Here is a 26130-nt window from a genome sequence, read left to right as displayed (position 1 = left end):
TTTGGATTTTTAAGAATATTCATAAATCCCTGATTAGGAAGTAGTACAAAGTGAAGGCCTGATTTTAAATTTTAGTATGTTAACTGAATTTAAATGGGATTCTTCCTCATATTTATATACAATTTTTTTTTTTAAATTTTCTTAAACCACTGTTTTTGGGTCAATGGTTAGGGATTCCCGACTTTATATCGATTGGGCCTAACAGCTAGGTTTTGGGCCAAGGGCACTAACTACGATCCCTCCTATCAAACGCAAACTGAAAATATTTGGCGCCGGACGGTGTACCCAGGACAGGCCAGTGCAAGTGACAAAGGTAAGAAAGGAAAAGCGCGCGCAGCAGAGATGCTGCTAAGTCGCAGCACCTTAGTTAACTTGGAGGTCTGTGGCCGGACTTTTTCCAAACACCTCAGCACTTGCAATCCGAACCATAGAAGCGGCGCCAAATCCGTATGTAGCATAGTTTTCAATTCTCTTCCTCAATTTACTGCCCTAACCTCCCGTCAGAAAGACCAAATTCATCAGTACGTTGACGCTCTTCTTCAATGGAACAAGGTTTTCTCTCCCTTAAACTCCTTTTCACGCTAATACGCAGTTTGACGCCTCCAAGCTGACGATTTTTTTATTTATTTAATGGCAGCGGATGAATCTTACTGCAGTTAAGGAGGTCCATGAAGTAATGGAACGTCATGTTGAGGATTCCCTTGCGATTTTACCGCCTTTGAGGGATTGCTATCGATCTCGCTACGGTAATTCATATGATAAGCTCAAATTGGTCGACGTTGGAACTGGCGCTGGCCTTCCTGGAATAATTTTGGCCATAGCTTGCCCGGGTGAATTGTTCATTAAACTTTATTAATGTGTGTTTATGTTAATCGGGTCCCCTTGTTATTTCTGTTCCCCTTCTAACTGAAATGATGCATTCCATAGAATGGGACGTAACGCTTCTGGAGTCTATGAACAAGCGATGCGTTTTCTTGGAGCATGCTGTCGGTGTTACTGGCTTGTCAAACGTTCAAATTGTAAGAGGAAGAGCAGAGGTAAAATTCAATGGCACGTGCATGTACAAATTTTGTTTCTCTTTCTACATTTCAATCACGGAATATAAAAATTTCACCCGAGGATTCGCATTCTTTACTAAGGAAAAATTCAAACGCGCTATGTTATGTTCTTACGCCTATTTAAGGAAGTATTCTTTTAAATATATGTATATGTTAATTGTTAATTTTAAATCGCTGTTGGTTTTGCTGGGTGATTTTCCTTTTCTCTTAAAGGAATGATGCTGAGGAGCATCTTGTGGTTGCTATTTGGATTTAGTTTTTTCTCATCCGAACATTGCTTATGTAAACAATGCCAGAGTATCCACGTTGCGTATACTCGCTTGCCCATCGCAGATAAAATCGTTAAACTCTTACACTTTCATCACAGTGCGTGCTTAAAAATTTTAAGACAATAACCTAGAACAATTTCTTCTTAAACCGAGCGCTGTGAAAAATCATCTTATTCTTGTTATTTTGCCAATAACTGTGTATTTTCTCCTGCTTGAATATATGCCTTGGACTGTGCACAGAACAGAATTTAGGTCAGAATCTTTGCTTGAGAGAGCAATTTGACATAGCAGTAGCAAGGGCTGTTGCGGAGATGAGAATATTGGGTAATATTTAGGACTTTATTATGTGGATTTTGGATGCTTCAAGACTTGGTAATATTCACTGCTATGATTCTTGATTCTTGTTATTGGATTTTCAGCCGAGTATTGTCTTCCCTTGGTCCGTGTTGGTGGATTGTTTCTAGCCGCCAAAGGTTATCATCCCGAGGTTTGTGATTTCCATAACACTTCTTTGCGTTGTTGGTCATTATCTTCTGCAGATTATATGTTTAAAATTTGATTTAGTGATTGCTGGAATGATATGAGAACAAGCAGAGACTTTATTTCTCCATACTTGTTCTTTGCTAGGGCATGTGGCTAAATTATTGCAATTGCAAATTTTATTTGATTTTCGCTGGTGTTGAGAATTTGGGAATTGGACTTGAATATATATCCTTGGTCATTAGCTTACTCTGACTCCAACCTATGGGCTGTGCTACAAGTGAATTAGCTAGAAGGGGGCATTAGGAACGTTATAAGCATTGAATAAGGATTTTTACACGAGATGGGAATTCATGAGGGAATAGAATAGAAAGGAAAGTCATGTCTTGGTCTCGTATGGGATTTTAATGATGGAAGGGAGTTGTTAATAGGACAGAAATGACAAATATTTTGTCCAAATCAACTTTATAATTAGAATGCGATTTTAGTTTTTAGCTATTATATGTAATTATACCATTTACCTATGTCATTGCTACATTGACCACCGAATTTGGAGACCATCTCTTTCCATTTCATTGTTAAAAAGATTTTCCGAATATTGGTCCCACCCACTTTGGCCATTCCATCCATTCTCTGTTATACGTTAATTTGAAGGCATGAGTCCAAATTAGGCAATGCCTACGAGGAATTTCATGGGGTAATATCTTGATTATTTGTGATTCTTTCTTACAATAAGAGAGTGAGAGAGAATGAGGGTGATGTTTGTAGTCACTTGGCAAATTTGTTCTAGCATGTAGATGTTAGCATTTAAGGGAAACAAAGGGCATGCAAATTCAAAATATATACGTAAAATGCTTTTCGTACATATCCGGTACATCTGAAATCGTCAACCATCTATTAATATATGGCAAATTTAAATAGGAGGAACTTAGGAAAGCTGAAGGCGCAATCCAAAAGATGGGTGCATCTCTATTGCAAGTATACTCAGGTACCTCTTTAATCCGTTAAACTTATCTCCTAATATAAACTTTGTGGTTTCCTAGTTAAGCTTTTAGACGAAACTGGCATTTATATCAAAGGCTTCCGTCAACAAGTATAGGTTTAATAGACATAATTTTCCCTTCTGCAACCTTTAAAAGTGCATAGGAAAATCTCAGCTCTGATCATCAATAACGTAAGTGTCATGTCCTGTTCAGTGGAATCGCAGAGCCCACATGGTCAGCGAACTGCTGTTGTTTGTTTAAAAGATCGTCCCACCCCAAAGAAATATCCCCGTGATCCTGGTACACCAGCGAAAGAACCACTGTAACTAACTTCAGTTGACATTCTGTTGGTATTATGTTGTTATTCCCTTCATTCATTTTACTTTTCCTGAAACATCGTGAACCTGAGAGTGGCCTCTTGTCTGTAACAAGTTCAACCTGATTGCGAGATTTTCTGCTCCGGTGAAGCAAATTTGTATTTATTTGTATGATGTAAATTTACCCATGTCTATTCCCTTGTCAAAACAGGGGCAAAAAGAAAAAGAAGAAAAACCTATTATGGTTTTCTATTGGATTAATGATAATGATAATGACTAGGATACGAGCCATCAGCAACTCGCCTCAATCATTTTTTGAAGGATGGTGGTGTTAGCTTTGTATGTAATGATTTTAGATTTGAATTATGGTTGGAATTAAAAGAATATGGGGGCAAATGATTTATGCGTTTGAACTCTCTAAGCTTGTTGAGAAGTTATACTCAAATCAAAGATTTAATTCCTGAAAAAAATGTTAAAAAAAAAATTAAAGGACCTGTTTGTAATTCTGGATAAATTTGTTTATATTATATAAGGTCTTATTTGTAGACTATAAACGAGATTTTATAATTGGAATCAAAGTAGCAATAATGTTAGTTGCAACTTACAAGTTCGCAGCATATTCCCGGGACTCCTAGGAAACGAGGCGAGTTCGTGATGTTATATGTTGAAATTTTATTGCATCGTCGCATGATCCTATATTAAATTAAATGGGTCATTATCAAACTGCTTAGGTTAGAAATCGTGGCATTTTGACATATGATTGTTACCGAACACTTCACCCGTTCTTGCGTAATTAAACGGATAAGGATCATTCTTAGGTCCCACGGATAATTATATGGTGAAATTTAATTACTTTTTATCGAGCCTCGGCCTAACCCCATTCATTTAATTAATTATTTCTTTTTTTTTTTGGGAAGAAAAGGCGAAATGAATGAATTAATTAATTCGTAAAATCAATCATATAATCAGAAGACTCGATTTTTACTAGAATACTCCTCCGGTCCTTATTATAAGACCCAATTTGACTTTTTATTTGGTCCTAATTATAAGACCCAATCTATTTTCTCTCTTATATTTATGTATTTTTTTCCAAGATAATCCTTCTAATAATGATAGTTTTAGCCAATATACTTAATTAGCAAGGATATTTTAGGAATAACAACACTTATTTATTATAAATAATCAACTTAACTTACTTCCTTAATCTCCTCAAATAAGTCAATTGGGTCTTATAATTAGGACCGGAGGAGTATAACAATAACTTGTCGGTGTTATTGGAGTCAATTGGTAAAAAATGTATTTAATGTTTAAATTATTCTTAGTATGGTAAGACTAAACCAATTTAAATGTTAGGATCTTAAGCACAAAAATTAGTGTTAATTAGAAGTCCTTAATCAAGCAAAAGTTTAAGCAGTGTTAGATCAGCATGGCCAAAGATGACAACTCTTAAAATACTATGGTGCATTAAGAAGAGAAAAAAAATCATTCCCATGACAAATCGGTAATATTTTCTGAAGGATCATGAACCTAACGCCTCTCCCTCTGCAATAATCCTAGGAATCTAAGAAACAGGGACAACAATCTGCCACATCTTAACGTCGCAATCCAAACTGCCACTGTACACTAGAAAAGAAGCTTCAGAGGAATCACAACGATCAATGGCCGCAGTTATACACTTGATTGCTCCTCTATGCCCTTCCAAAACTGCTAAACACGAGTACTGTTTCTCAATCCCTCTCCATATCCGAATCGTTCTATCCGCTGAACCACTACAAACCAAATCCCAAACCACAGCCAAGCACAATATAGACTTAGTATGGCCTCTTAATGCCCCCACCAACTCCATTTTCCCATCTTCTTCATCTTTCTCCCAAACCAATATCGACCTGTCACTCGCACCAGAATACAACACGCTCCCGTCACTGCTCAGAGCCAACGCATTGATCCCAGAATCGTGTCTCTCTAATGTATCTACCAAAGAGTGCTTCTTTTCTCCTTCTCCTTTCTTCCACACTTTAATTTTCCTGTCTGCTGATCCCGTGTATACGTACCCATCGTCGGAAACTGCGACCGCATTTATGGCATCGTCGTGTGCGTTGGTTACTGATTCTAAACAGCTGAAATCTCTGGTTCTCCATATTTTGACTGTCCTGTCCCATGAAACCGAGTACAGCAAGGTTTCGTCTTTGGACAAGGCCAGAGCAGAGACTGTGTCCACATGATGAACCCACGTACATTTCTTGTGCCTTCTGATCTGGACATGGTTCTTAGGGATCAAAATTTTGGAAGCACGATCACCTAAAGTTGGAAGGGTGGCTACATGCGTGTATTCCTGTTGGTCAGTTTCTTGGTTGCTGATCTTCCATACTCTGATTTTATGATCTTGGTGAGCACTGAAAAGCTTATCAGATTGAGCCACGATGGATTTCACTGCACCCTTTCCGGAAAGTGCTATGTTGGTGATGGAATTTTCAGGGTCTAACTCAGAAAGCAAAACACTGCGATTCCACGATCTGATTTCTCTGTCAGATGAACCTGCGTAGAGGAACTTCCCCGAGAGGGCAAGACAGGATGTGTAAGAAGAAGTGTGGCCTTTGAGAGTTGTGAGGCACTGGTGGAAGTTGGTGGAAGGATGGGTTTCTTGCTGGTGACGAGATTGTGAGTTAAGGGAAGGCACTGAAGCCATGCTACGTTGTGAAGACACAGACTGTGGCCCTGGTTGAAGATGGTGTGAGCAAGAGGAAGAAGAAGAAGAAGCACCATCAGATCGGTGATGTTCCATGATTCACATGTTAAGGTGAGAGTAAATGGTATGGCAGAAAGCCAGATGAGGCCTATTATACATGTGAAGACCAATATATGACACTTTAGGAATAGGTAATAAGATGCTTTGATTGTATGAAAGCTAGGTTTGAACTCTTTGAGGAAGCAAGATTGTTCCAGTTTAGGCTATTTCCTGTATGGACTCAGTAATTGAATTTCAAGCATTTTTTTCCCGACTGAAGTTACTTATCTATCATTTTGGCTCAATGATATTGAAGTCGTCTCCAAAACTCAAATATTTGAGTTTGACACTCAATATGAGAGAAATTATTTTTTAAAAAGAAAAACACAGGGGTCACTTTCCACTAGTCCTTTCAATTTTCCCTTTAGAAAATGAAAAATAACAATAACAATAATAATATAAACTTAGTGGTCTTTGGGTCTTAGCTAGCAACCATAGAGTTTATTCCAGCTAGCATTTGGGAGGTTGTCAGCTTGTGGGATTGAACAAACCTTCTGATAAATAGAGCACGGCTGGGAACAAACAGCATTAAGCAAAGCATAATGAAAAAGATAGATTGCTTAGCATTTAGCAGTAATCCGATGACCTGAAGCTTTTTATTCGTGCAGATGAAAGTGAAATCATTAAACAGAGAAAATACTCGCTAAATAAAAGCAACACAAATGACAGCCACTTGAATAATTTATACCTTTTGCTACATGGAAAGAGACACATCTATTTCTCTGGATAAGCTGGCTGGCTGCCATAAGGACGCAGCCAAAAATAACCACAGAAATATTCAGTCAAAGAACCCTTCAATTATTTTAGATGCTACAAGCTATATAGGCAGTGGAAATCTTTCATCAATCATCTAATCGAAAGGCTTCCCTTAATTTGCACCCAACAAAATCCTAAATCAGATTCCTAGCTGCTATAGGCGAAGTCCACCCATGTGGCTTAGACTAACCCCAATTTGGACCACATGCCCTCTTTCCAGGGTCCTTACCAATCTGATACCCCAGATCAGGTGTCCTAGAATGACCCTTAGTTGAGTTCTCAATTTCCTGTGCCCCATTGGATTCCACAGAGACTTGTACAGGCTAATAAATTTCCAAGTCCCGCCATTTTGCACTTCTGGGTTGATTACGTGTGAAGATGGTTGTAGCCCCCACTGATCTTTTTGAGAGTGACTAGACAAATTGCTCTCAATGGTGACGGACCAAAGGAAACCAATATTTGTGAGGCTTTACTTGCATCCTACTCTAAATGAACCCCTCCAACCTCTGGATCATTCTCTCTATATAATAATGGCAATTTGAAAGCCACCGGTGATATATAGTATAATAGGGAAGACTTATTGTTTATGCCTTCCTACAATGCTTAATCAATTTTATGAGATGACAATGATCAACGGTGGGTACAGATAAGAGAATGGAGGAGATGAACTTTGCACTGGTAAAATATTTGTTATTTTTGGCTATTGATTTGCATGGAGATATGTCAAATCAATGGTATTCTCATGTTATCCGATCCTAAGAGGGATTCAAAGAAATGCTTCCAAAGATGCTAACTTTTATGCAGTTTAAAATCCTATTTTCTCTATTCTGGTTGGCATTAATTCAACTTTTGTGACCTCATATCTTATGTCGTGTAGTTTCTTTTCCGAACTACTCCTGCTCGTCTCATTCGTTCTTAGTCAAAAAGTCAACTTGTTTACTCTTCTAATCCGAGTGTGTGGGGTAATACAGGGAAAGCGAGGGATTCCAAGGAAAGTGAAACTCCAAACTTAGTTGGTTGAATTGAACCATAAATTGAAAGGTGTTCGATGAAAGCCTATTGTTCCATCACAAAGATATTTACATATAATCAGATTAATTGTGCAGAGAGCACTTTGATTTCCAAGTTGGAAAGCTAGTCCAACAAGAGTACTTCAACTTCCCAAACTTTCATTAAAAAGTTCTATTATCCTTGCATTTGAAGCTTCACACATCCCATTCTTTGGTAACCGATAAAAAAGAAACTTACAGGCCTCTCCCAATCTTGGGAAGCGATCGCCACGATTTGATACACTATTTATATGATGCATCTTTAACTTGTGATCATGAAGAGATGTGAAATTTTAGAAGAAAATAAGGAGATCCAGAAACGCATTTATTTAGATAAAGCAGCATCGAGTGGCAGGGTGGGCATAGGTTTCCATTCAAGGGATGGGCATACTATTTGTTAAGTGAAAGTGGAGATAGTGGACTTTCCTACATTTAGAAAATGCCATTTTCGTTTTTCCCCCCCCCCCCCTTCTTTCTCAAAGCATCATTCAAAAAGACACCGGTCTTTTGTCCAAAAAATAAAAAAAGCACACTGGTCTGATCTGACAAAATGTATAGCAGCCACTAAAAAATGTCCTCAAAGGACTTCAATTCCTTCAAGTTGCAACGCCCTATATCCTTCTTATCGTCTCGTGTTGGTCCTTAAAATGGAAAATGACAGCAAACACCTGCACTAAAGCTGTGAGTGATTCGATGTTACTTACTGCTAAGGATAAAAAAAGAAGAAAAGCAATTCTGATGAGCATAATATTATATCTTAGTGTTGAAGTGATAAAAATTTAGTGTGCTGCGTTATGAATCTGTTGGCCAATAAGCAGAAACTCGCCATTTGGACGGTGCTATGCTCATGTTCTGTCTTCACCACAGTACATATCATTTCGCCATTATCTTCGTCAGGATCAGGTTTTGACTAAAGTGATGTAAGAGTGAATCAATTATGAAAGATGTCAAACCCCGTTAAAATGTGGGAACCAAACACAATAGATTGAGTTCTTCTGCTCCATCGTCCGAGCTAAGTCCCCTCCAAATCTAGAAAGCCCAATTAGGCCCAAAAAGTTATGGGCTGGTCTAGTGTGCTCGTCAATCCAGGGTCAAGGGCCTGTATAATTCAGAAGTGCAGAACCAACAAGTGTTGGTCTAGTCGCTAAACAGTTGGCTGATAACTCATAAAATAATGAGTTTGAATTTCACCGATAATGTGAAGAACTTGTTAGCAGGCAGCCTGCAACTATCTCTGTAAGTGTTCTTTGAGTCTTGAGCTATGTCATAACTATAATAAACCCTTAAAACCCAATTTATCTAAACTTTTTTATACCGAAAAAAGAATAATAAGTACAGAACCAAAGTTGGATCCATAAAAAATATTTTTAAAAAATTATTTCTAATAGAAAAATACTTGTGATTTAAAAAAACAAAAAAAGAAGCACCGAAAGAAATGTTAGCTATGGCAGGGTATTTGGCAAACGCCGTAACGTGGGCATATAATATGTTTTGAGTTGATTATTTGGGTTGTTACTTGTTAAACAAGAACAGGGGTGATCCAGATTTGACTTTTGTCGTGTTTTGACGCTGAAGATCAGAAGTTTCTAATAAGAGAATAAGCCGCCCACCGTCCCATCTTCCACACTACGTACGTAAGCGCATCCGTGTGAAGCTGTGGATTGCTGGCATAGGTAGGACCCTCTCTTTTCTGTGCCTCACCTTATATTACTAACTTTCCTAGTTAGTTCTAGAAGATTTCACTTATCCATCCAATATTATATAAACATACATACCTATTCATGGATTGATCATGTCTATTAGTTGGGCAGATTTTCTAATCAGCGTTGTTTAGAATGGAAAAATCGAGAAGCATATGAAGACCGAACCAATATCCATGTGAAGGGGTAAAAGTCAAAGATCGAGCTCCTTACGCTTCAGCTATTCCTTAAAAAGATGAAAAAGTCATAACTTGGTGGCGAAGAATAATATATTTGCGAAATTAGAAAACGAGCAATGGTGCATGCGGGGGCCCTGCTATAAATAAGAGCGTTGAAAACACGGGAAGCACCAAAATTCTGGCGGCGATCGATTTCTGTTTATCTGGTCGGAGAAGAAGACATGGAAGGGAACAGCTCTTACGGCACATCGTGGGCGGACCAGTGGGATTATGGCCCAGACCCGGCGGCCGTCGACGCGAAGGACAACCACACCGGAACCGCCAAATATAAGCAGAAGCTCGGAGACGGGCTCGGAAAGACCAAAGCCGTCGCAAAAACTGGCATGTCCAAGTTGAAGGACGGCACCTCCGCCGGCCTCCATTGGATCAAGACCAAGTACAACAAAACCTCCACTAAATCCTGATCTCTTCCATCCACTCCACGCTCACGCCCCTCATATAGGCTTTTTCGTTTTCTTTTCTGGTTTTTTGTAACATATTTATCATATACGCCTTGCTTTTCTTCTTTTTCTCTCCCTTTTATATTCATTTATTCTTCATCTGTACACTGTATTGGATTTTCGGTCTTTTCATGGCATCTATGCATTTTCCTCTCTCTGTGATGGCCAAGGATATCACTTCCGGACTCGAGTTGGAAGGCCCACAAATTCCGCCCGTTTTGTTTATTGATTTATTACTGATGTGGTCTAAAATCTTTACACCTGGCGTGCATCATTCCCACGGTTAGATCTTACTATCTTAGAATTACAATATAAAAATCCTAAATAAATGTGATCAAATCAATCGGACGAGATAGGGACGTGATATGAAGCGCGTCGCGCGCCAACCCCCCCAGAGTGGGGCACCTGTTTCCCGTTTATTTAAGCATTCTCCTCTCTCTCACACACACGCACACGCACACTCTCTGCATGTAGACACGCGCATACCTCCAAATTCAATCTAACTATTTTAATTAATTCATCAGTATTAAAAACTTGATACTTAATTTATTAAGTAAATTTTAAATTAAGCTAAAATATAACTTCGTCTTATTATTAATATAAAATCTAATGACTAATTAAAAAACCACATAAATTATTTTAAATTATTTATATTTACCATTTTTATAAATTGATTGTGTGACAACTATTCTTTTAAAACTCATTGAGATTAAATTAAAAAATTTATTCGGAAGATTAACTATGGTAGAAAAGAAGAAATCTTAAAATTTTAAAATCGTTATCATGATTAAAAAATAAACTTATGTTATGCTTAACATCGATCGTTAACTTTGGCCTTAGACTTCAAAAATCCATGAATACTAAATTATTAGCCCGCACCAAACTCATACTTTTACACATACAAACTAACGAATCGTTTTAATACAAGTTATAAAACCCATTAATCAAAAGTCAACACTTTTAAAAGAGTATAACACGTAAAATCTAAAAGACCTCTGGCCTTCTAACAACCTCCCATATCATATAGTAGTAATTAAAAATATTAATTTATAACATTAGAGTAGATGAGCCATATGTAGTAATATGCCAATATATAAAAAACCAGCACACAGAACAAAAGTTGGGAGGTTATACAAATTATAACAGCACACTATGCCTCTAGAACCTTCTCTAATGGGCCACCACCTGAATTATCACCTGAAGATAGTAAAAATCACGAGGTGAAACAAACGTCTCAGTAACTAACTTTTCAACTTATCATATATATTAACACATGCTTGTGGGGTGTTAATTGGGACAGTTATTAATTCTAAAAAAAATATAGATATGTTCATAGAAATATAATTTCTATCATCTAAACCCTCACTGTGGAAGCTAACATACAAGCCACACAGATCTATCCATTACTATGAGGGATTAATCAGACATATAGGTATATCCCTCACTTTGGGAGACGAATAAGAAGTGATAAAGGTATATCCCTCACTTTGGGAGACGAATAAGAAGTGATAAAGGTATATCCCTTACTATGGGGATGAAGGAAGCCAACCAATATGCACTAATGGTGGCCATACCACGTGGTAAGACGGGGCTCAATCCAAAATCTAAATAACAACTAATCATTCACAATAAAACAAAAATGTCTCTTTTTTTTAGTACAATCTATATGATATAAAACATATATCTTTTCTAAACTTCTCAATCACAGTTTCAAAAATTTCACAAGACAATTTTTATAGCTCAAAAAGTATAACATATTTACTCAAGTTTCAAATAATAAATCACTATTCTAAAATAGCAAAATACTCATAAACAATATATTAACATATATAACAAGTGAAAAGTGGTTACTTCTCGCCAAAGTAATAGAAAGGATTACCACAAGGTTAATCTTTTGCTCAACCAATAATTAATCTACACAATTAATATAACCACGTATTAATATAAGCTAATTAATTAATTAGGCTTCTATATATTATTTAAATTTCTAATTTAATTTAATTTTTATTGTAAATTCCCGTAACTCTCATAACCTAAAATTAAATATTTTAGAATCAACTTATAAATTTTTCTAACGGGCTAAAAATATTCATTTACATCCTCTGGATTATTTAAAAAGAATTTTTCAAAATTTTCAAATATGGAGTTATTATATTTTAAATCTAAAAATCTCATTTGAAGTTTAAATCTTAAAATCAAACCACAAAAAATTTAATAATACTTCACATATTTATAAATAATTAAGCTAATCAAAACTTTAATAGTATAACTATCATATATATATTTTCATAAATAATAAATTTTTTAGCTAAATTAATTATTTTAAAACCTCTAGTCACTCAGTAAATAAAACTAAACCGATTAAAATCTCAATAATATGTTAACATCTCAAATAAATTATTTAACTTAAATTTAATCTATAAAAATATGGTATATCCCATAAATAACATATTTTTAACTAAATAAATTAATTTAAATAGTAAAAACTAACAAATAGATAAATTTAAATAGATTAAAATTAACAACTCATTTACTTCTAAATTTCTATAGTTATCTTTTATAAAAACTCAATACTTACCTCATATACAAGTCTCAAAATTTTCTCCAATCACTACAGTAATAATGTAAATAAGAAGTTTAAAATATGCAGTAAATATTCATAAAAAAAAGTTTGATAAAAAAATAATTTTATTTACCTAAAATATTTTTAAGGGAAAATGACAGATAAAGAAGTTTGAAAATGTGAAATGCCAATTTGGAAAATTAAAGAAATGTAATTACAGACAGGGAAGTCCTTCCCAAATTGAAATTTTGAAATTCAGTGAAATAACAAAAATGCCCCTTGTTCTTTTTTTTTTTAAAATCCCAGCCCCTCACCGATGGCCGGCGACCGGAAGCCTCCGGCGGCCGCCGACCACCTCTGGCCACCAGCACCGACCATTGGTGTGGTGGCTGCCGGTGAAGGATTTTTGTAACAACATTTTTTTTTTTTGAATGGGATAATATGGTTCAAAGTGGCGAGGGTAGGATTTGATCCCATAACCCCTTGGCCACTTAGGCCAACAAAAGGGAACATGGCCATTGAGCCATTAAAGATTTCTTAAACTTGTAATGCAAACAAAAATATAAGTTAACTCTTTTACTGTGACTCCAACACGTGACAACAATTTATCTGAGGATGACAACTCTTAATTGAAAAATAACAAGTCTAAATTTGATATTAACAAATCAACTTTTCCTTCTACATAACAGGTAGCAGGATGTACATTAACTAAAAATGACCATAATTGATTTAAAAACGACACGTAAAAAATGATAAGTCTAAACTTGATACTAACAAGGCAACTTTTCCTTATACATAATAAAAAATAGCATGTACGTTAATTAAAAATGACCATAATTTATTTGAAAATAACACGTCTTTACTAGAAAATGACAAGTCTAAACTTGATATTAACAAGGCAACTTTTTCTTATACATAACAAGAAATACCGAATAAATTGTTGTCATTTTCCAGTAAAGACGTGTTATTTTCAAATAAATTATGGTCATTTTTAATTAACGTACATGCTATTTCTTGTTATATATAAGAAAAAGTTGCATTGTTAGTATCAAGTTTAAACTTGTCATTTTTCAATAAAGACGTGTCGTTTTTAAATCAATTATGGTCATTTTTAGTTAATGTACATTCTGCTACCTGTTATGTATAAGGAAAAGTTGCTTTGTTAATATCAAATTTAGACTGGTTATTTATCAATTAAGACTTGTCATCCTCAGATAAATTGTTATCACACGCTGGAATCACAGTAAAAGAGTTAACTTATATTTTTGTTTGCATTATAAGGTTAAGAAATTTTTAATGGCCCAATGGCCCTGTTCCCTTTTGTTAGCCCAAGTGGCCAAGGGGTTGTGGGATCAAATCCCACTCTCGCCACTTTGAACCATATTATCCCATTCCAAAAAAAAAATGTTGTTACAAAAATCCTTCACTGGCAGCCACCACACCAATGGCCAGTGCTGGTGGCCAGAGGCGGTCGGCAGCCGCCAGTGGCTACCGGCCACCGGTGAGGGGCTGAGATTTTTTTAAAAAAAAAAAGAGGACAAAGGGTATTTTTATCATTTCACTAAATTTCAAAATTTCAATTTGGGAATGACTTCCCTATCTGTAATTATATTTTCTTAACTTCCTAAATTGGCATTTCATATTTTCAAAGTTATTTATCTATCATTTTCCCTATTTTCAAAGCTTATTCTCTTTTTCACCAGTTTACTCTCCCCTCTCTCGCCCACTCTATCTCTCTATCTCTCTATCTCTCTATCTCCTTCCTTCTTGTGTACGAGGGAAGGAATTGAACACCCCCACACATGGGGGGATTTTAAACCCAATCGCCAAATTTGACTTTGTTTCTTCCTTTAAAAAAAATATATATTAAATTATTATTATTATTTACTATTTATTTATTTATTTATTAATGTACACAATTAATATAACCACATATTGATATAAGCTAAATAATTAATTAATTAGGTTTTTATATATTATTTAAATTTCTAATTTAATTTAATTTTTATTCTAAATTCTTGTAACTCTGATAACCTAACATTAAGTATTTTAGAACCAACTTATAAATTTTTCTGACAGGCTAAAAATATTCATTTATATCATTTGGATTATTTACTTTAATAAAAAAAATTTCCAAGATTTCCAATTATGGAATTATTATATTTTAAATTCTAAAAATCTCATTTGAAGTTTAAATCTTAAAATTAAACCACCAAAAATTTAATAATGCTTCAAATATTTATAAATAATTAAGCTAATCAAAACTTTAATGGTATAACTATCATCTATATATTTTCATAAATAATAAATTTTTGGGATAATTAATATATAAGCCCTTATAGTTTTAACTGGTTTTTAATCAGGTCCCTATAATTTTTTTTCTTTTTATCAGGTCCTTATACTTTCATATATTTTTAATCAAGTCTTTATAATTTTTTTTTCTTTTTATCAGGTCCTTATTGTTTTACTTTGTTTTTAATTAGGTCCTTGTAGTTTTTATTTTTTATTTTACAAATAATAACATTTTAAAAATAATAAATTATTGTAACAATCTTATGTTAATATTTTTTTAAATTTTTAGTTAAACAAATATATTATTTATTTTCAATTCTAATTTTTATAATTATAACATTCAAATTATAATAATAAATTTTTCTAAAATTAAAATATGATTATAAATAATTTATATTTAAGTATAATTATTATTCTGATTATTTATTAATTACTAAATGATTATATTAATTATTTTGTCCAATTATATAATTATTAATTTAAAAATGAAATTAATTTTAAAGAATAAAGTTAATAAATAATTTTTCAAAAACTACAAAGCACCTAATTAAAAAATAAGTGAAACTATAAGGACCTGATAAAAAGAAAAAAAATAGAACGACGTAATTAAAAACACACGAAAGTAAAAGGATCTAATAAAAAGAAAATTTTTTATAAGGAACTAATTAAAAATCAGATGAAACTATAAGGACCTCGAGATTAATTATCCCTAAATTTTTTAGTTAAATTAATTATTTTAAAACCTCTAGTCACTAAATAAATAAAACTAAACCGATTAAAATCTCAATAATATATTAACACCTCAAATAAATTATTTACTTTAAATTTAATCAGTAAAAATATGGTACATCCCATAAATAACATATTTTCAACTAAATAAATAAATTTAAATACTAAAAACTAACAAATAAACAAATTTAAACAGATTAAAATTAACAACTTATTTAAGCCCAACTCCAAACTTTCCACCGAATGACTTTTTTTTTAAAATATTAAATATTATTATTTTATTATAATAATAATATATTATTTATTATTTATTTATTTATTTCATATATTTTTTAAACATAAATCCTAAAAATTAATTTAGGATATTATAGATTTGTTTGATTTATAAACTTATATATAATTTAAAAATACATATAAGTATTTGAAAAAGACGATATAAACTTGTATATAATATATATTATAAATAATTATTTGTTTAGTTGTGAAATGGGCTAATATCTTATAACATGACGAACTAATATTTCAATTCTAACTGAGAGAAATTTAATGCTTCAAATAAAAAAAATGCCTGTGTTTAGCTAGAAAAAAGGTATTTATTTAACTTTTATTATCTCTCTAAATTGCTAAATTGAATCTTATATGAAAACAGATAGTACGTAGTATGTCATAATTTTTCTTTCCCGCTGGGTAACATAATTTGTGTTTTTGGGCCATCATAATTTGTTTTCTCACGGATCCATTACAGCATTACTTATCAGTGATCACCTGCGAACGATCCTGAAGCAGCAGCTCCTCCATTAAGTCCTCGGAACTGCATAAACTTGCCAGTCTCTCTGGCGCACTGTCGTGCTGGTTCCATCGGCTCAGATTTCGAGAAATGGCAATCCCAGTGGCCCCCAGACAATTATTCATTGGTGGGGAGTGGAAACAGCCAGTTGTCAAGAAAAAATTGGTTGGTTCTCCTTACTCTACACCTACAAGTCTCCATGATCTTTTTGCTTTGATGCTAATCTCTTTCACATCTCAGTTCATTACTCTTTGCCATGAATTGATAACCAGAATATAAGCAGTTCTTGTGCTTCGTACTTGGCCGGATCAGTCCTAATTCGCTCATGTGTTCTAAATCTTGCCTTGTTTAGGAGATATTCCGGCTGCTACTTCGGAAGATGTGGAGCTTGCAGTGGCTGCTGCTAGAAGAGCCCTCGCCCGGAACAAAGGCTCGGATTGGTCAACGGCTGCCGGGTTGGTTCGGGCTCGCTATCTGCCAGCCATCGCTGATAAGGTTTTATTTATTTCTTTCTTTCCGCCTCTCTCTCTTATAAAAACAGAGGTTACTTTTATTGTTGATTCGTCTATTTATGAATGTTCTGATCTCTAGACATCCAATTAATGCTCGCAGACTAGGGATAGAAAGTCGGAAGGCCCACAAATTCCGCCCATTTTGTTTATTGATTTATTATTGATGTGGTCTAAATCTTTACACCTGGCGTGCATCATTCCCACTGTTAGATCTTACCGTCTTAGAATTACAATATAAAAATCTTAAACAAATGTGATCAGATCAATCGGACGAGGTAGCGACGTGATACAACCGCCCCAAAGAGGTGCGCACCTGTTTCCTGTTTATTTAAGCATTCTCCTCTCTCTCACACACACACATATACACCCTTTGCATATAGACACCCGCATACCTCCAAATTCAATCTAGTTATTTTAATTAATTCATCAATATTAAAAAATTGATACTTCATTTATTAAGTAAATTTTAAATTAATTTTTTTAATTTTATCCATATCAAAATGCCTCAAATAGCTAAAATATGAGTTCGTATTATTATTAATATAAGATCTAATGACTAATTTAAAAAAATTAAAAAACCACATAAATTATTTTAAATTATCTATATTTATTATTTTTTATAAATTGATTTTGTGACAACCATTCTTTTAAAACCTATTGAGATTAAATCAAACAATTTATTCGGAAGATTAACCATGATAGAAAATAAGAAATCTTAAAATTTTAAAATCGTTATCATGGTTAAAAGAAATAAATTTATGTTATGGGCAACATTGATCGTTAATTTGGGACTTAAACTTTCAAAGTCCAAGAATACCATCAAATTATTAACTCGCACCAAACTTATATTTTTACACATACAAACTGATAAATCGTTTTAATACAAGCTATGAAACCCATTAGTCAAAAGTCAACACTTTTAAAAGAGCATAACACGCAAAGTTTTAAAGACCTCTGGCCTTCTAATGGCCTCCCATGTCAATTAGTAGTAATTAAAAATATTAATTTATAACATTAGAGTATATGAGCCTTATGTGATAATATATAAAAAACCAGCACATAAAACAAAAGTCGGGAGGTTATACAAGCTACAACAGCAAACTATGCCTCCGGAGCCTTCCTTGATGTGCCACCGTCTGAACTATCACCTGAAGATAGTAAAAACCACGAGGTGAGACAAACGTCTCAATAACCAACTTTCCAACTCATCATACATACTAAGACGTGCTCGTAAGGTGTCAGGTGGGATAGTTATCAATTCTATAAAAAAAAGATAGATATATCCATAGAAATATAATTTCAGTCATCCAAATTTTCACTATGAAGGCTAACACATAAGCCACATAAGTCTATCCCTCACTATAGGGGATTAATCAGACATATAGACTTATCCCTCACTTTGGGAGATGAATAAGAAGTCATAAAGGCCTATTTCTTATTATGGGAGACAAAAGAAACCAACCAATGTGCACTAATGACGGCCTTACCATGTAGTAGGACAGGACTCAATCCAAAATCTAAATAATAACCAATTATTTACAATATAATAAAAATGTCTCAATCTTTTGTCAATATAATCTATAAGAAATAAATCATATATCTTTTATAAACTTCTCAATCACAACTCCAAAAAACCTATAAGACAATTTTTATAACTCAAAAAGTATAACATATCTACTCGGGTTCTAAATAATAAATCATTATTCTAAAATAGCAAAATACTCACAAACAACATATTATTAACACATATAACAAGTGGAAAGTGGTTACCTCTCGCCAAAGCAATTGAAAGGATTACCACAAGGTCAATCATTTGTTCAACCAATAATTAATTTACACAATTAATACAACCACATATTAATATAAGCTAAATAATTAATTAATTATGCTTCTATCAAGGTGCTGAAAACCAGACCGGTTAGTGAACCGGTCGGGGATAGTGGGTTAAATCGGAGTAAAATCAGGATCAGACCGGTCATAATAAAAATAATATAATTCTTAATTATATAATAATAAACCAAAATGATAATATAAATTTTTTAAACAATATAAATAAATGGCAAAATATAATAACACACAAATTTATAATAAACATGAGTTTTATTTTCTAATAAAAGTAAACCGTGAGAAATTAGAATAAATAATTTTATTTTGCTAGACCTACTTTTTTTGAACAGTAGTTAGACTCACACAGCTCTCCCTACCTAAGCAACTAAAGCCGCATCGGAATATGCACGTTTTTGGTCTGCATATTACTTTTTTATTTGACCTTTCAAAACTTTGTTTTCTCCCAACGTAGCAGACTGATTGAACATTACGGGGGTGTTTGGATATAACCAAACTATAGTTTGGAGAATAGTTTCTGGAGAATAGATTTTTTGAAGGATAGATTTTGTGAAAAAGTGATTCTGAGAAGTGAGAGTGTTTGGATAGTTGTTACCAGAAACACTTTTTACATGTACAAATTATCAAAAAAGGCATAAGTTAATATAATAATTACAGAAAAAATATATTTTATGATATATTTTAATTTGAAGGAATAAAATTGTTAATAATATATTTTTTATTAACATAATTAATAATACATAAGATAATATAATTAATAAATAATTAATATGTATATATATTTATAAGATATAAGATTAAATATATTTATAAAAAAATATGTTTATAAAAAAAATAACAAGATACATATCCTATAAGCTCTCATACTCTCTCCTTTTTTTTCTAAAAGCAAAAATTTTTTGTTTTTCCCAAAACCATGGTTTTGGGTTTTTTAAGGGTGTTTGGGAGATTTTTCCCCAAACCATGGTTTGGGTTGAAACCCAAACACCCCCGTACGTCTTCTGCAGGTTTGCTTGGCGCTTTTTGCCTCCGGGCGTCTACCTCGTTCGCACTTCTTCAGTTCTTCACTTCTTCTTCCTTTCCAGTTCTTCTTCGTTTTCTTCCGTCTTCCGCAGGTCCGGCGCTTTTTTCCTCCCTCTTTGTATTCTCCTTCTCTCTCTATTAACCGCTACATACTATGTTGAGTAATTTTTTTTAATATTTTTTCCTTTTCTTTGAGTTTCTTTTTTCTCTTTATATGCTTTTATTTTTGTCTTCTTCAACCTTTCTTCTTTTCTATTAGAGCGTGGTGTCATTTTTGGAACCCTGAAGAGAAAAGAAAAATTAACCCGGTGACCTATTTGACCCAACGAGTTACACGAATTGTGTCCGGGTTACCCGAGTTTAAAAACGAGTTAGGCCGGGTTGGTTTCTTTCTTGTTTTAGGTAAGGACCGGACTGGACAAGTGACCGGTTCGCCGGTTTCCGGTCCTAATCGGCTGGTACGGTCCAGTTCGGTCCGGATTTTAATACCATAGCTTCTATATATTATTTAAAATTTTAATTTAATTTAATTTTTATTCTAAATTTCTACAACTCTCATAATTTAAAATTAAGTATTTCAGAACTAACTTATAAAATTTTCTAACAGGCTAAAAATATTCATTTACATCTGGATTATTTTCTTTAGTAAAAAGAATTTTTCAAAATTTCTAAATATGGAATTATTATATTTTAAATTCTAAAAATCTTATTTGAAGTTTAAATTTTAAAATCAAGCCACCAAAAATTTAAAAATATTTTAAATATTTATAAATAATTAAGCTAATCAAAACTTTAATAATATAACTATTATATGATATTTTCATAAATAATAAAATTTTTAACTAAATTAATTATTTTAAAACCTCAAGTCACTCAATAAATCTAAACCGATTAAAATCTCAATAATATGTTAACACCTCAAATAGGTTATTTAACTTAAATTTAATCAATAAAAATATGGTATATCTCATAAATAACATATTTTCATCTAAATAAATTAATTTAAATACTAAAAACTAAGAAATAAACAAATCTAAACTGATTAAAATTAACAGTTCATTTACTTCTAAATTTCTATGGTCATTTTTTATCAAAACTTAATACTTACATCATATATAAGTCTTAAAATTTTGTCTAATCACTATAGTAATAATGTAAATAAAAATTTAAAATATATAAAAATATTTATAAAAAAATAATTTTATATACCTAAAATATCTTTAAAGTTTTTTTTTTTTACCAGCTCTTCTCTTTCTCGCCGACTCTCTCTCCCTCTCTTTCTCTATGAGGGAAGGAATTGAACACCACCACATGTTTATTGGGAAGGGACAAACCTAACCCCCCAACTTTTCACGGAATTACGGCAAAAAGTTTGACCTTTTTTTTCTTAATATTAAAATATTATTATTTATTTATTTTTTTATATATTTTTTTACACATAAATCCTAAAAATTAATTTAGGATATTATAGATTTGTTTGATTTATAAACTTATATATAATTTTAAAATGTATATAAGTATTTGAAAAAGACAATATAATATATACTATAAATAATTATTTATTTAGTTGTAAAATAGGTTAATTTCTTATAACGTAACGAATTAATGTTTCAATCTTAAAGAAATTTAACGCTTCCAATAGAAAATTGCTTGTGTTTAGCTAGAGAAAAGTATTTATTTAACTTTTATTATCTCTCTGAATTGCTGAATTGAATCTTATATTAAGGCAGATAGTACGTCATAATTTTTTTTTTTCCACTGGGTAACATAATTTGTGTTTTTAGACCATCATAATTTGTTTTCTCAGGGATCCATTACAGCATTACTTATCAGTGATCACCTGTGAACGATCCTGAAGCAGCAGCTCCTCCATTAACTCCTCGGAAGTGCATAAACTCGCCAGTCTCTCTGGCGCACCGTCGTGTTGGTTTCACCAGGCATCAGCTCAGATTTCGAGAGATGGCAATCCCAGTGGCCCCCAGACAATTGTTCATTGACGGGGAGTGGAAACAGCCAGTTCTCAAGAAACGAATTCCCATCGTCAACCCCACCACTGAAGAAAAAATTGGTTGCTTCTCCTTACTCTGCACCTACAACTCTCCATGATCTTTTTGCTTCTCCTTACTCTTTCACATCCCAGTTCATTACTCTTTGCCATGAATTGATAACCAGAATATAAGCAGTTCTTGTGCTTCGTACTTGGCCGGATCAGTCCTAATTCGCTCATGTGTTCTAAATCTTGCCTTGTTTAGGAGATATTCCGGCTGCTACTTCGGAAGATGTGGAGCTTGCAGTGGCTGCTGCTAGAAGAGCCCTCACCCGGAACAAAGGCTCGGATTGGTCAACGGCTTCTGGGTTGGTTCGGGCTCGCTATCTGCGAGCCATTGCCGATAAGGTTTTATTCATTTCTTTCTTTCCGCCTTTCTCTTATAAAAACAGAAGTTACTTTTATTGTTGATTCGTCTATTTATGAATGTTCTGATCTCTAAACATCCAATTCATGCTCGCAGATTAAGGATAGAAAGTCGGAACTAGCGAAACTCGAAGCAATGGACTGTGGAAAACCACTAGAAGAAGCAGCGTGGGACATTGTAAGTGATAAGATAACTATCGACATTTCGGTTTATACCATCTATTTTAATACTTGCTTATGTGTTTATGCATGGTTTTATCTAGGATGATGTTGCTGGTTGCTTTGAGTACTATGCTGATCTTGCTGAAGGTTTGGATGCAAAGCAAAAGGCTCCTGTATCTCTTCCCATGGACACCTTCAAGTCTTATGTTCTTCATGAGCCCGTTGGGGTTGTAGGATTAATTACTCCCTGGTATCTGCTGATTCTGCTGAGATGTGCATAGCTTCTTATAGATAAAATACATGCCCATCCTTTTCCTCAAACGACATGGATTTTAGGGGCATATGCGTAGCAAATCAGTTATTAGGCATTCATAACCCTATTTTGTTATCGTAAGATGTAACAATGCCAAATTGCCCGTGAAGTGTTGAAATGGATAACTATATGATGATTTTAATATCATGATTCAGGAATTATCCCATGTTAATGGCTACATGGAAAGTTGCTCCAGCTCTGGCTGCTGGCTGTGCTGCAATATTAAAGCCTTCTGAACTGGCATCTGTGTATGTCCTTGTCAAGTGTCAATCAATGGAAACTTGTTTCTTTGTTACGTCAGTTTGTCATTCTGAGCTATTTCCAATTTCAGAACCTGCTTGGAGCTCGCTGATATCTGTATGGAAGTGGGCCTTCCTCCAGGTGTCTTAAATATTCTCACTGGATTAGGCCCTGAAGCTGGTGCTCCTCTGGCATCCCATCCTCATGTAGACAAGGTTCATTTGTCTTTAGTTTGTGGTAGAATTGAAATAATATGGAGATATATCTTTTCTATTCTCTTGCAACTAATGTAACTATGAGGTCTAAGTGTAAAGTTTCCATACCATAATTATTTATTTTCAAGTTTTCAACAGATTGCCTTTACTGGAAGCTCTGCAACCGGGAGCAAGATTATGACAGCTGCAGCTCAGCTGCTGAAGGTATTTTCAAGCAGTATTATATGCAAGTTATGAACAGTTTACAATGCCCTGTTTTGAATGATAAAGGAGAAGCATAAACACACGCACGCTCACTCTAGAGATAGGATGGAAGCTTTTTTCCTTACATTCTTTGTTGTATCATGTAATATCTAATTTTTTGGTTTATTGGCAGCCTGTTTCTTTAGAGCTTGGCGGAAAAAGCCCAATAATTGTTTTTGAGGATGTCGACCTAGATAAAGGTCAGTGATATTTTAAATTGAGCTAATTACTTTTGGACAGCCATGTTATTTTGAATTGTGGAATCACGTTTTCTTGGGGAGACTAATTGAACGTGAGTGAATTTTTATCATCCAAAACTTGTTGGTGAGTTTAAACAGATACTGGTGTGCAATTTAATTTTTATTGATCTGTTGTCCATGATCTCAAACAGCTGCTGAATGGACCATCTTTGGCTGCTTCTGGACAAATGGTCAAATATGCAGTGCAACATCCCGTCTTATTGTACATGTAAGTGTAATAAACGACCCATCGCAAAACAAGAATTGGTACTTGAATCTCATTTTCCCTCTTTTTCTTCCCCTTATTTTTTTCTGAAGAAATTCTGAATTGTGTAAATGTGAACTCTGGTTGAGCTTGATCTAAGAACTTTGATGCATCCTGTGCTTTTTGACAAGGCAAGATACTTGTATCATTTCAGGAAAGCATAGCGGCAGAATTTCTGAATAGAATTGTGAAGTGGATCGAAAATATTAAAATTTCAGATCCCTTGGAAGAAGGTTGCAGGCTAGGCCCTGTTGTCAGTCGGGGACAGGTATCCTTTTATTTCTCATTTAAATAGACTCCTAGACATGCATTCAACTTACCTTCACCTCCTCCATTTATTATAGGGATAAATAATGGGATTATTTAGGTAAAACCGAAAATACATCCTGCATTTAGAATTATGCTCTTGTTTTTGTTGCGTATTTTTGCTTTTAATTTGGAAGAAAAGGAATATAAATTGAAATTCTTTGATTTTCTCTGTTCATGTTACATACTCATTCTGATCGAGTGTCCTGGGGAACACTTTTGCCATTGATTGTCGGCTGTATTGTTTGATTTTTTTAATGTTTATTTTGGTGGCTCACAACATTGTGCTTGGCATGACTTGATTTTACCTCCAGTCTCGTACCTCACACTTCTCCATTAATTTTAGCAATTATTAGTCTTGAACTAAGATGATGCTGTATCTAACGTTTGGATTATATAATCCAGTATGAAAAGATATTGAAATTCATTGAAACTGCTAAAAGAGAGGGCGCAACAATTTTGACTGGGGGATCCCGCCCCGAGGTATGATAGATCCCCTTTTGTATCAATTCTTGGGGTCATGTATTTCTGCTGTGCTTGCTGCAAGATTTGAGTGATTTTCCCAAATTAATGGCAGCATTTAAAGAAGGGATTTTTCGTTCAACCAACTGTTATAACTGATGTGACTACCTCCATGCAAATTTGGAGAGAGGAGGTTTTTGGACCCGTTCTTGCAGTAAAAACGTTTAGTAATGAGGAAGAAGCCATTGAGTTAGCAAATGACACCCAGTGAGTTGATTATTGTTCGGGAATTGATTTGTATCACTTTAATGTTAAATGTTTTTCCTCTAATTGTTGGTTGATATCTGTATGCACTTGTGATTTTTGACAGTTATGGATTGGGTGCAGCTGTAATATCTAATGATCTAGGAAGATGTGAGCGTGTAACCAAGGTGAGTGACATCCTAGATTGTCATTAAAGTGACAAAAGAATTGGATTAATGGTTTATTGAATTTATTCCTTCTCTGCAGGCTTTCCAGGCTGGGATCGTTTGGATCAATTGTTCGCAGCCATGCTTCACTCAGGCCCCATGGGGAGGCAAAAAACGTAGTGGCTTTGGTCGTGAATTAGGAGAATGGTATGGTTCTGTTTCTTTTTCCTGAGCCAGCAATTGTGAAATTCGCTTTGCGCACTCTTTAGTTTGGACAAGAGATGGCCATGACACCTTGATATCAGGAATATAATCCTAATCTATTATAAATAGAGCATGGATGCAATATAATGCCAGTTTTCCAAGTGGCTTTCTGGTTTGATTAATTTTTCTTGGTCAGCATTTGACTCTGGCTTAGAGTGAGGGAAAGAAGATCCAAACAGTTGGCATACTTGAAGGCCGTAGAGAAAACACATTGGAATCTGTTACTTTCAAACCTAAAACATCGTTGTTTGTGAATCGTTTCTTATGATGACTGATCATTATTTGAGCATTTGAATCTGAATATGCTTGCTTATTTTAATTTTCAGGGGACTCAATAACTACTTGAACGTGAAGCAAGTCACACAGTACATCTCTGATGAACCCTGGGGCTGGTACCGGAAACCTTCGAAGCTGTGATGATAACGGTATAAACTGCTAATAAATTGGGGTTGTACGAGAGGGTAGTGCTAAAATGTGAGGTCAATTTCATGAAGATAAAATTCGACATGGTCGAGTTTATACTAGTTGTGTTGTTTGTGTTGGACTTCTCCCATAGCATTGGCTTGTTGTGCATGTAAGTATAAGAAATTAAGAGTATCTTGCCTTACAGAGCGGGGTTGCGAGGTCATATATTGATATTTCTCATATATCGAAGCTGAAATTAAGAGCCTTTTCCGGGAAATAAATATGTTATGGATTCAGAGACATGAATGGTTGAGTTTCTTTAGATTGATTCCCATACAAATCGTCCAAAGTGAGTCATTTTGTGGC

The 26130-nt window shown here is 34.1% G+C and overlaps 4 protein-coding genes across 5 annotated transcripts; 3 read left to right on the top strand and 1 right to left on the bottom strand.

The window, feature by feature from the left end:
• The first annotated feature begins 295 nt into the window (after positions 1-295).
• Positions 296-3491, top strand: LOC114740138 (ribosomal RNA small subunit methyltransferase G). The gene is made up of 7 exons (XM_028928269.1): positions 296-552; positions 638-830; positions 928-1037; positions 1573-1651; positions 1747-1814; positions 2729-2795; positions 3004-3491. The coding sequence occupies exons 1-7, from the start codon at positions 343-345 to the stop codon at positions 3114-3116; spliced, it is 840 nt and encodes a 279-aa protein (XP_028784102.1). The 5' UTR covers positions 296-342; the 3' UTR covers positions 3117-3491.
• Positions 3492-4553: 1062 nt separating this feature from the next.
• Positions 4554-5980, bottom strand: LOC114740137 (protein JINGUBANG-like). The gene has a single exon (XM_028928268.1). It carries the CDS (start codon positions 5887-5889, stop codon positions 4669-4671), a length of 1221 nt encoding a protein of 406 aa, XP_028784101.1. The 5' UTR covers positions 5890-5980; the 3' UTR covers positions 4554-4668.
• Positions 5981-9171: 3191 nt separating this feature from the next.
• LOC114740139 (uncharacterized) lies at positions 9172-10328 on the top strand. The gene has a single exon (XM_028928270.1). The coding sequence runs from the start codon at positions 9798-9800 to the stop codon at positions 10038-10040; it is 243 nt and encodes an 80-aa protein (XP_028784103.1). The 5' UTR covers positions 9172-9797; the 3' UTR covers positions 10041-10328.
• A 6087-nt stretch (positions 10329-16415) lies between these two features.
• Positions 16416-26104, top strand: LOC114740100 (betaine aldehyde dehydrogenase 1, chloroplastic). Of its 2 annotated transcripts, XM_028928224.1 has the most exons (16): positions 16416-16574; positions 21824-21895; positions 22080-22222; positions 22338-22418; positions 22504-22652; positions 22871-22963; positions 23047-23170; positions 23309-23374; positions 23547-23613; positions 23805-23881; positions 24072-24185; positions 24629-24706; positions 24801-24952; positions 25056-25116; positions 25196-25302; positions 25686-26104. In XM_028928224.1, the coding sequence occupies exons 1-16, from the start codon at positions 16538-16540 to the stop codon at positions 25774-25776; spliced, it is 1512 nt and encodes a 503-aa protein (XP_028784057.1). In that variant the 5' UTR covers positions 16416-16537; the 3' UTR covers positions 25777-26104. The 2 variants fall into 2 exon arrangements, with proteins under 2 accessions (XP_028784057.1, XP_028784058.1); XM_028928225.1 differs by lacking the exons at positions 16416-16574; positions 21824-21895; positions 22080-22222 and adding exons at positions 16606-16612; positions 16800-16942.
• The last annotated feature ends 26 nt before the right edge of the window (positions 26105-26130 follow it).

This window comes from Neltuma alba, unplaced genomic scaffold (assembly GCF_004799145.2).
Source record: "Neltuma alba isolate B1F8T4 unplaced genomic scaffold, ASM479914v2 tig00003057_pilon, whole genome shotgun sequence".
NCBI lineage: Eukaryota > Viridiplantae > Streptophyta > Magnoliopsida > Fabales > Fabaceae > Neltuma > Neltuma alba.
Note: the sequence above shows the minus strand (reverse complement) of the source record. Positions and strands in the feature narration are given on the sequence as shown.

Excerpts from the sequence above, each read along its gene's own strand:
- LOC114740138 (XM_028928269.1), top strand. The coding sequence starts at position 343 with ATGCTGCTAAGTCGCAGCACCTTAGTTAACTTGGAGGTCTGTGGCCGG. Across the intron at positions 831-927 it reads TTTGGCCATAGCTTGCCCGG|AATGGGACGTAACGCTTCTG; the intron begins GTGAATTGTTCA and ends TGCATTCCATAG. Across the intron at positions 1,815-2,728 it reads CCAAAGGTTATCATCCCGAG|GAGGAACTTAGGAAAGCTGA; the intron begins GTTTGTGATTTC and ends AAATTTAAATAG.
- LOC114740137 (XM_028928268.1), bottom strand. The coding sequence starts at position 5,889 with ATGGAACATCACCGATCTGATGGTGCTTCTTCTTCTTCTTCCTCTTGC.
- LOC114740139 (XM_028928270.1), top strand. The coding sequence starts at position 9,798 with ATGGAAGGGAACAGCTCTTACGGCACATCGTGGGCGGACCAGTGGGAT.
- LOC114740100 (XM_028928224.1), top strand. The coding sequence starts at position 16,538 with ATGGCAATCCCAGTGGCCCCCAGACAATTATTCATTG. Across the intron at positions 23,614-23,804 it reads GGATGTCGACCTAGATAAAG|CTGCTGAATGGACCATCTTT; the intron begins GTCAGTGATATT and ends GATCTCAAACAG. Across the intron at positions 24,953-25,055 it reads GAGTTAGCAAATGACACCCA|TTATGGATTGGGTGCAGCTG; the intron begins GTGAGTTGATTA and ends GATTTTTGACAG.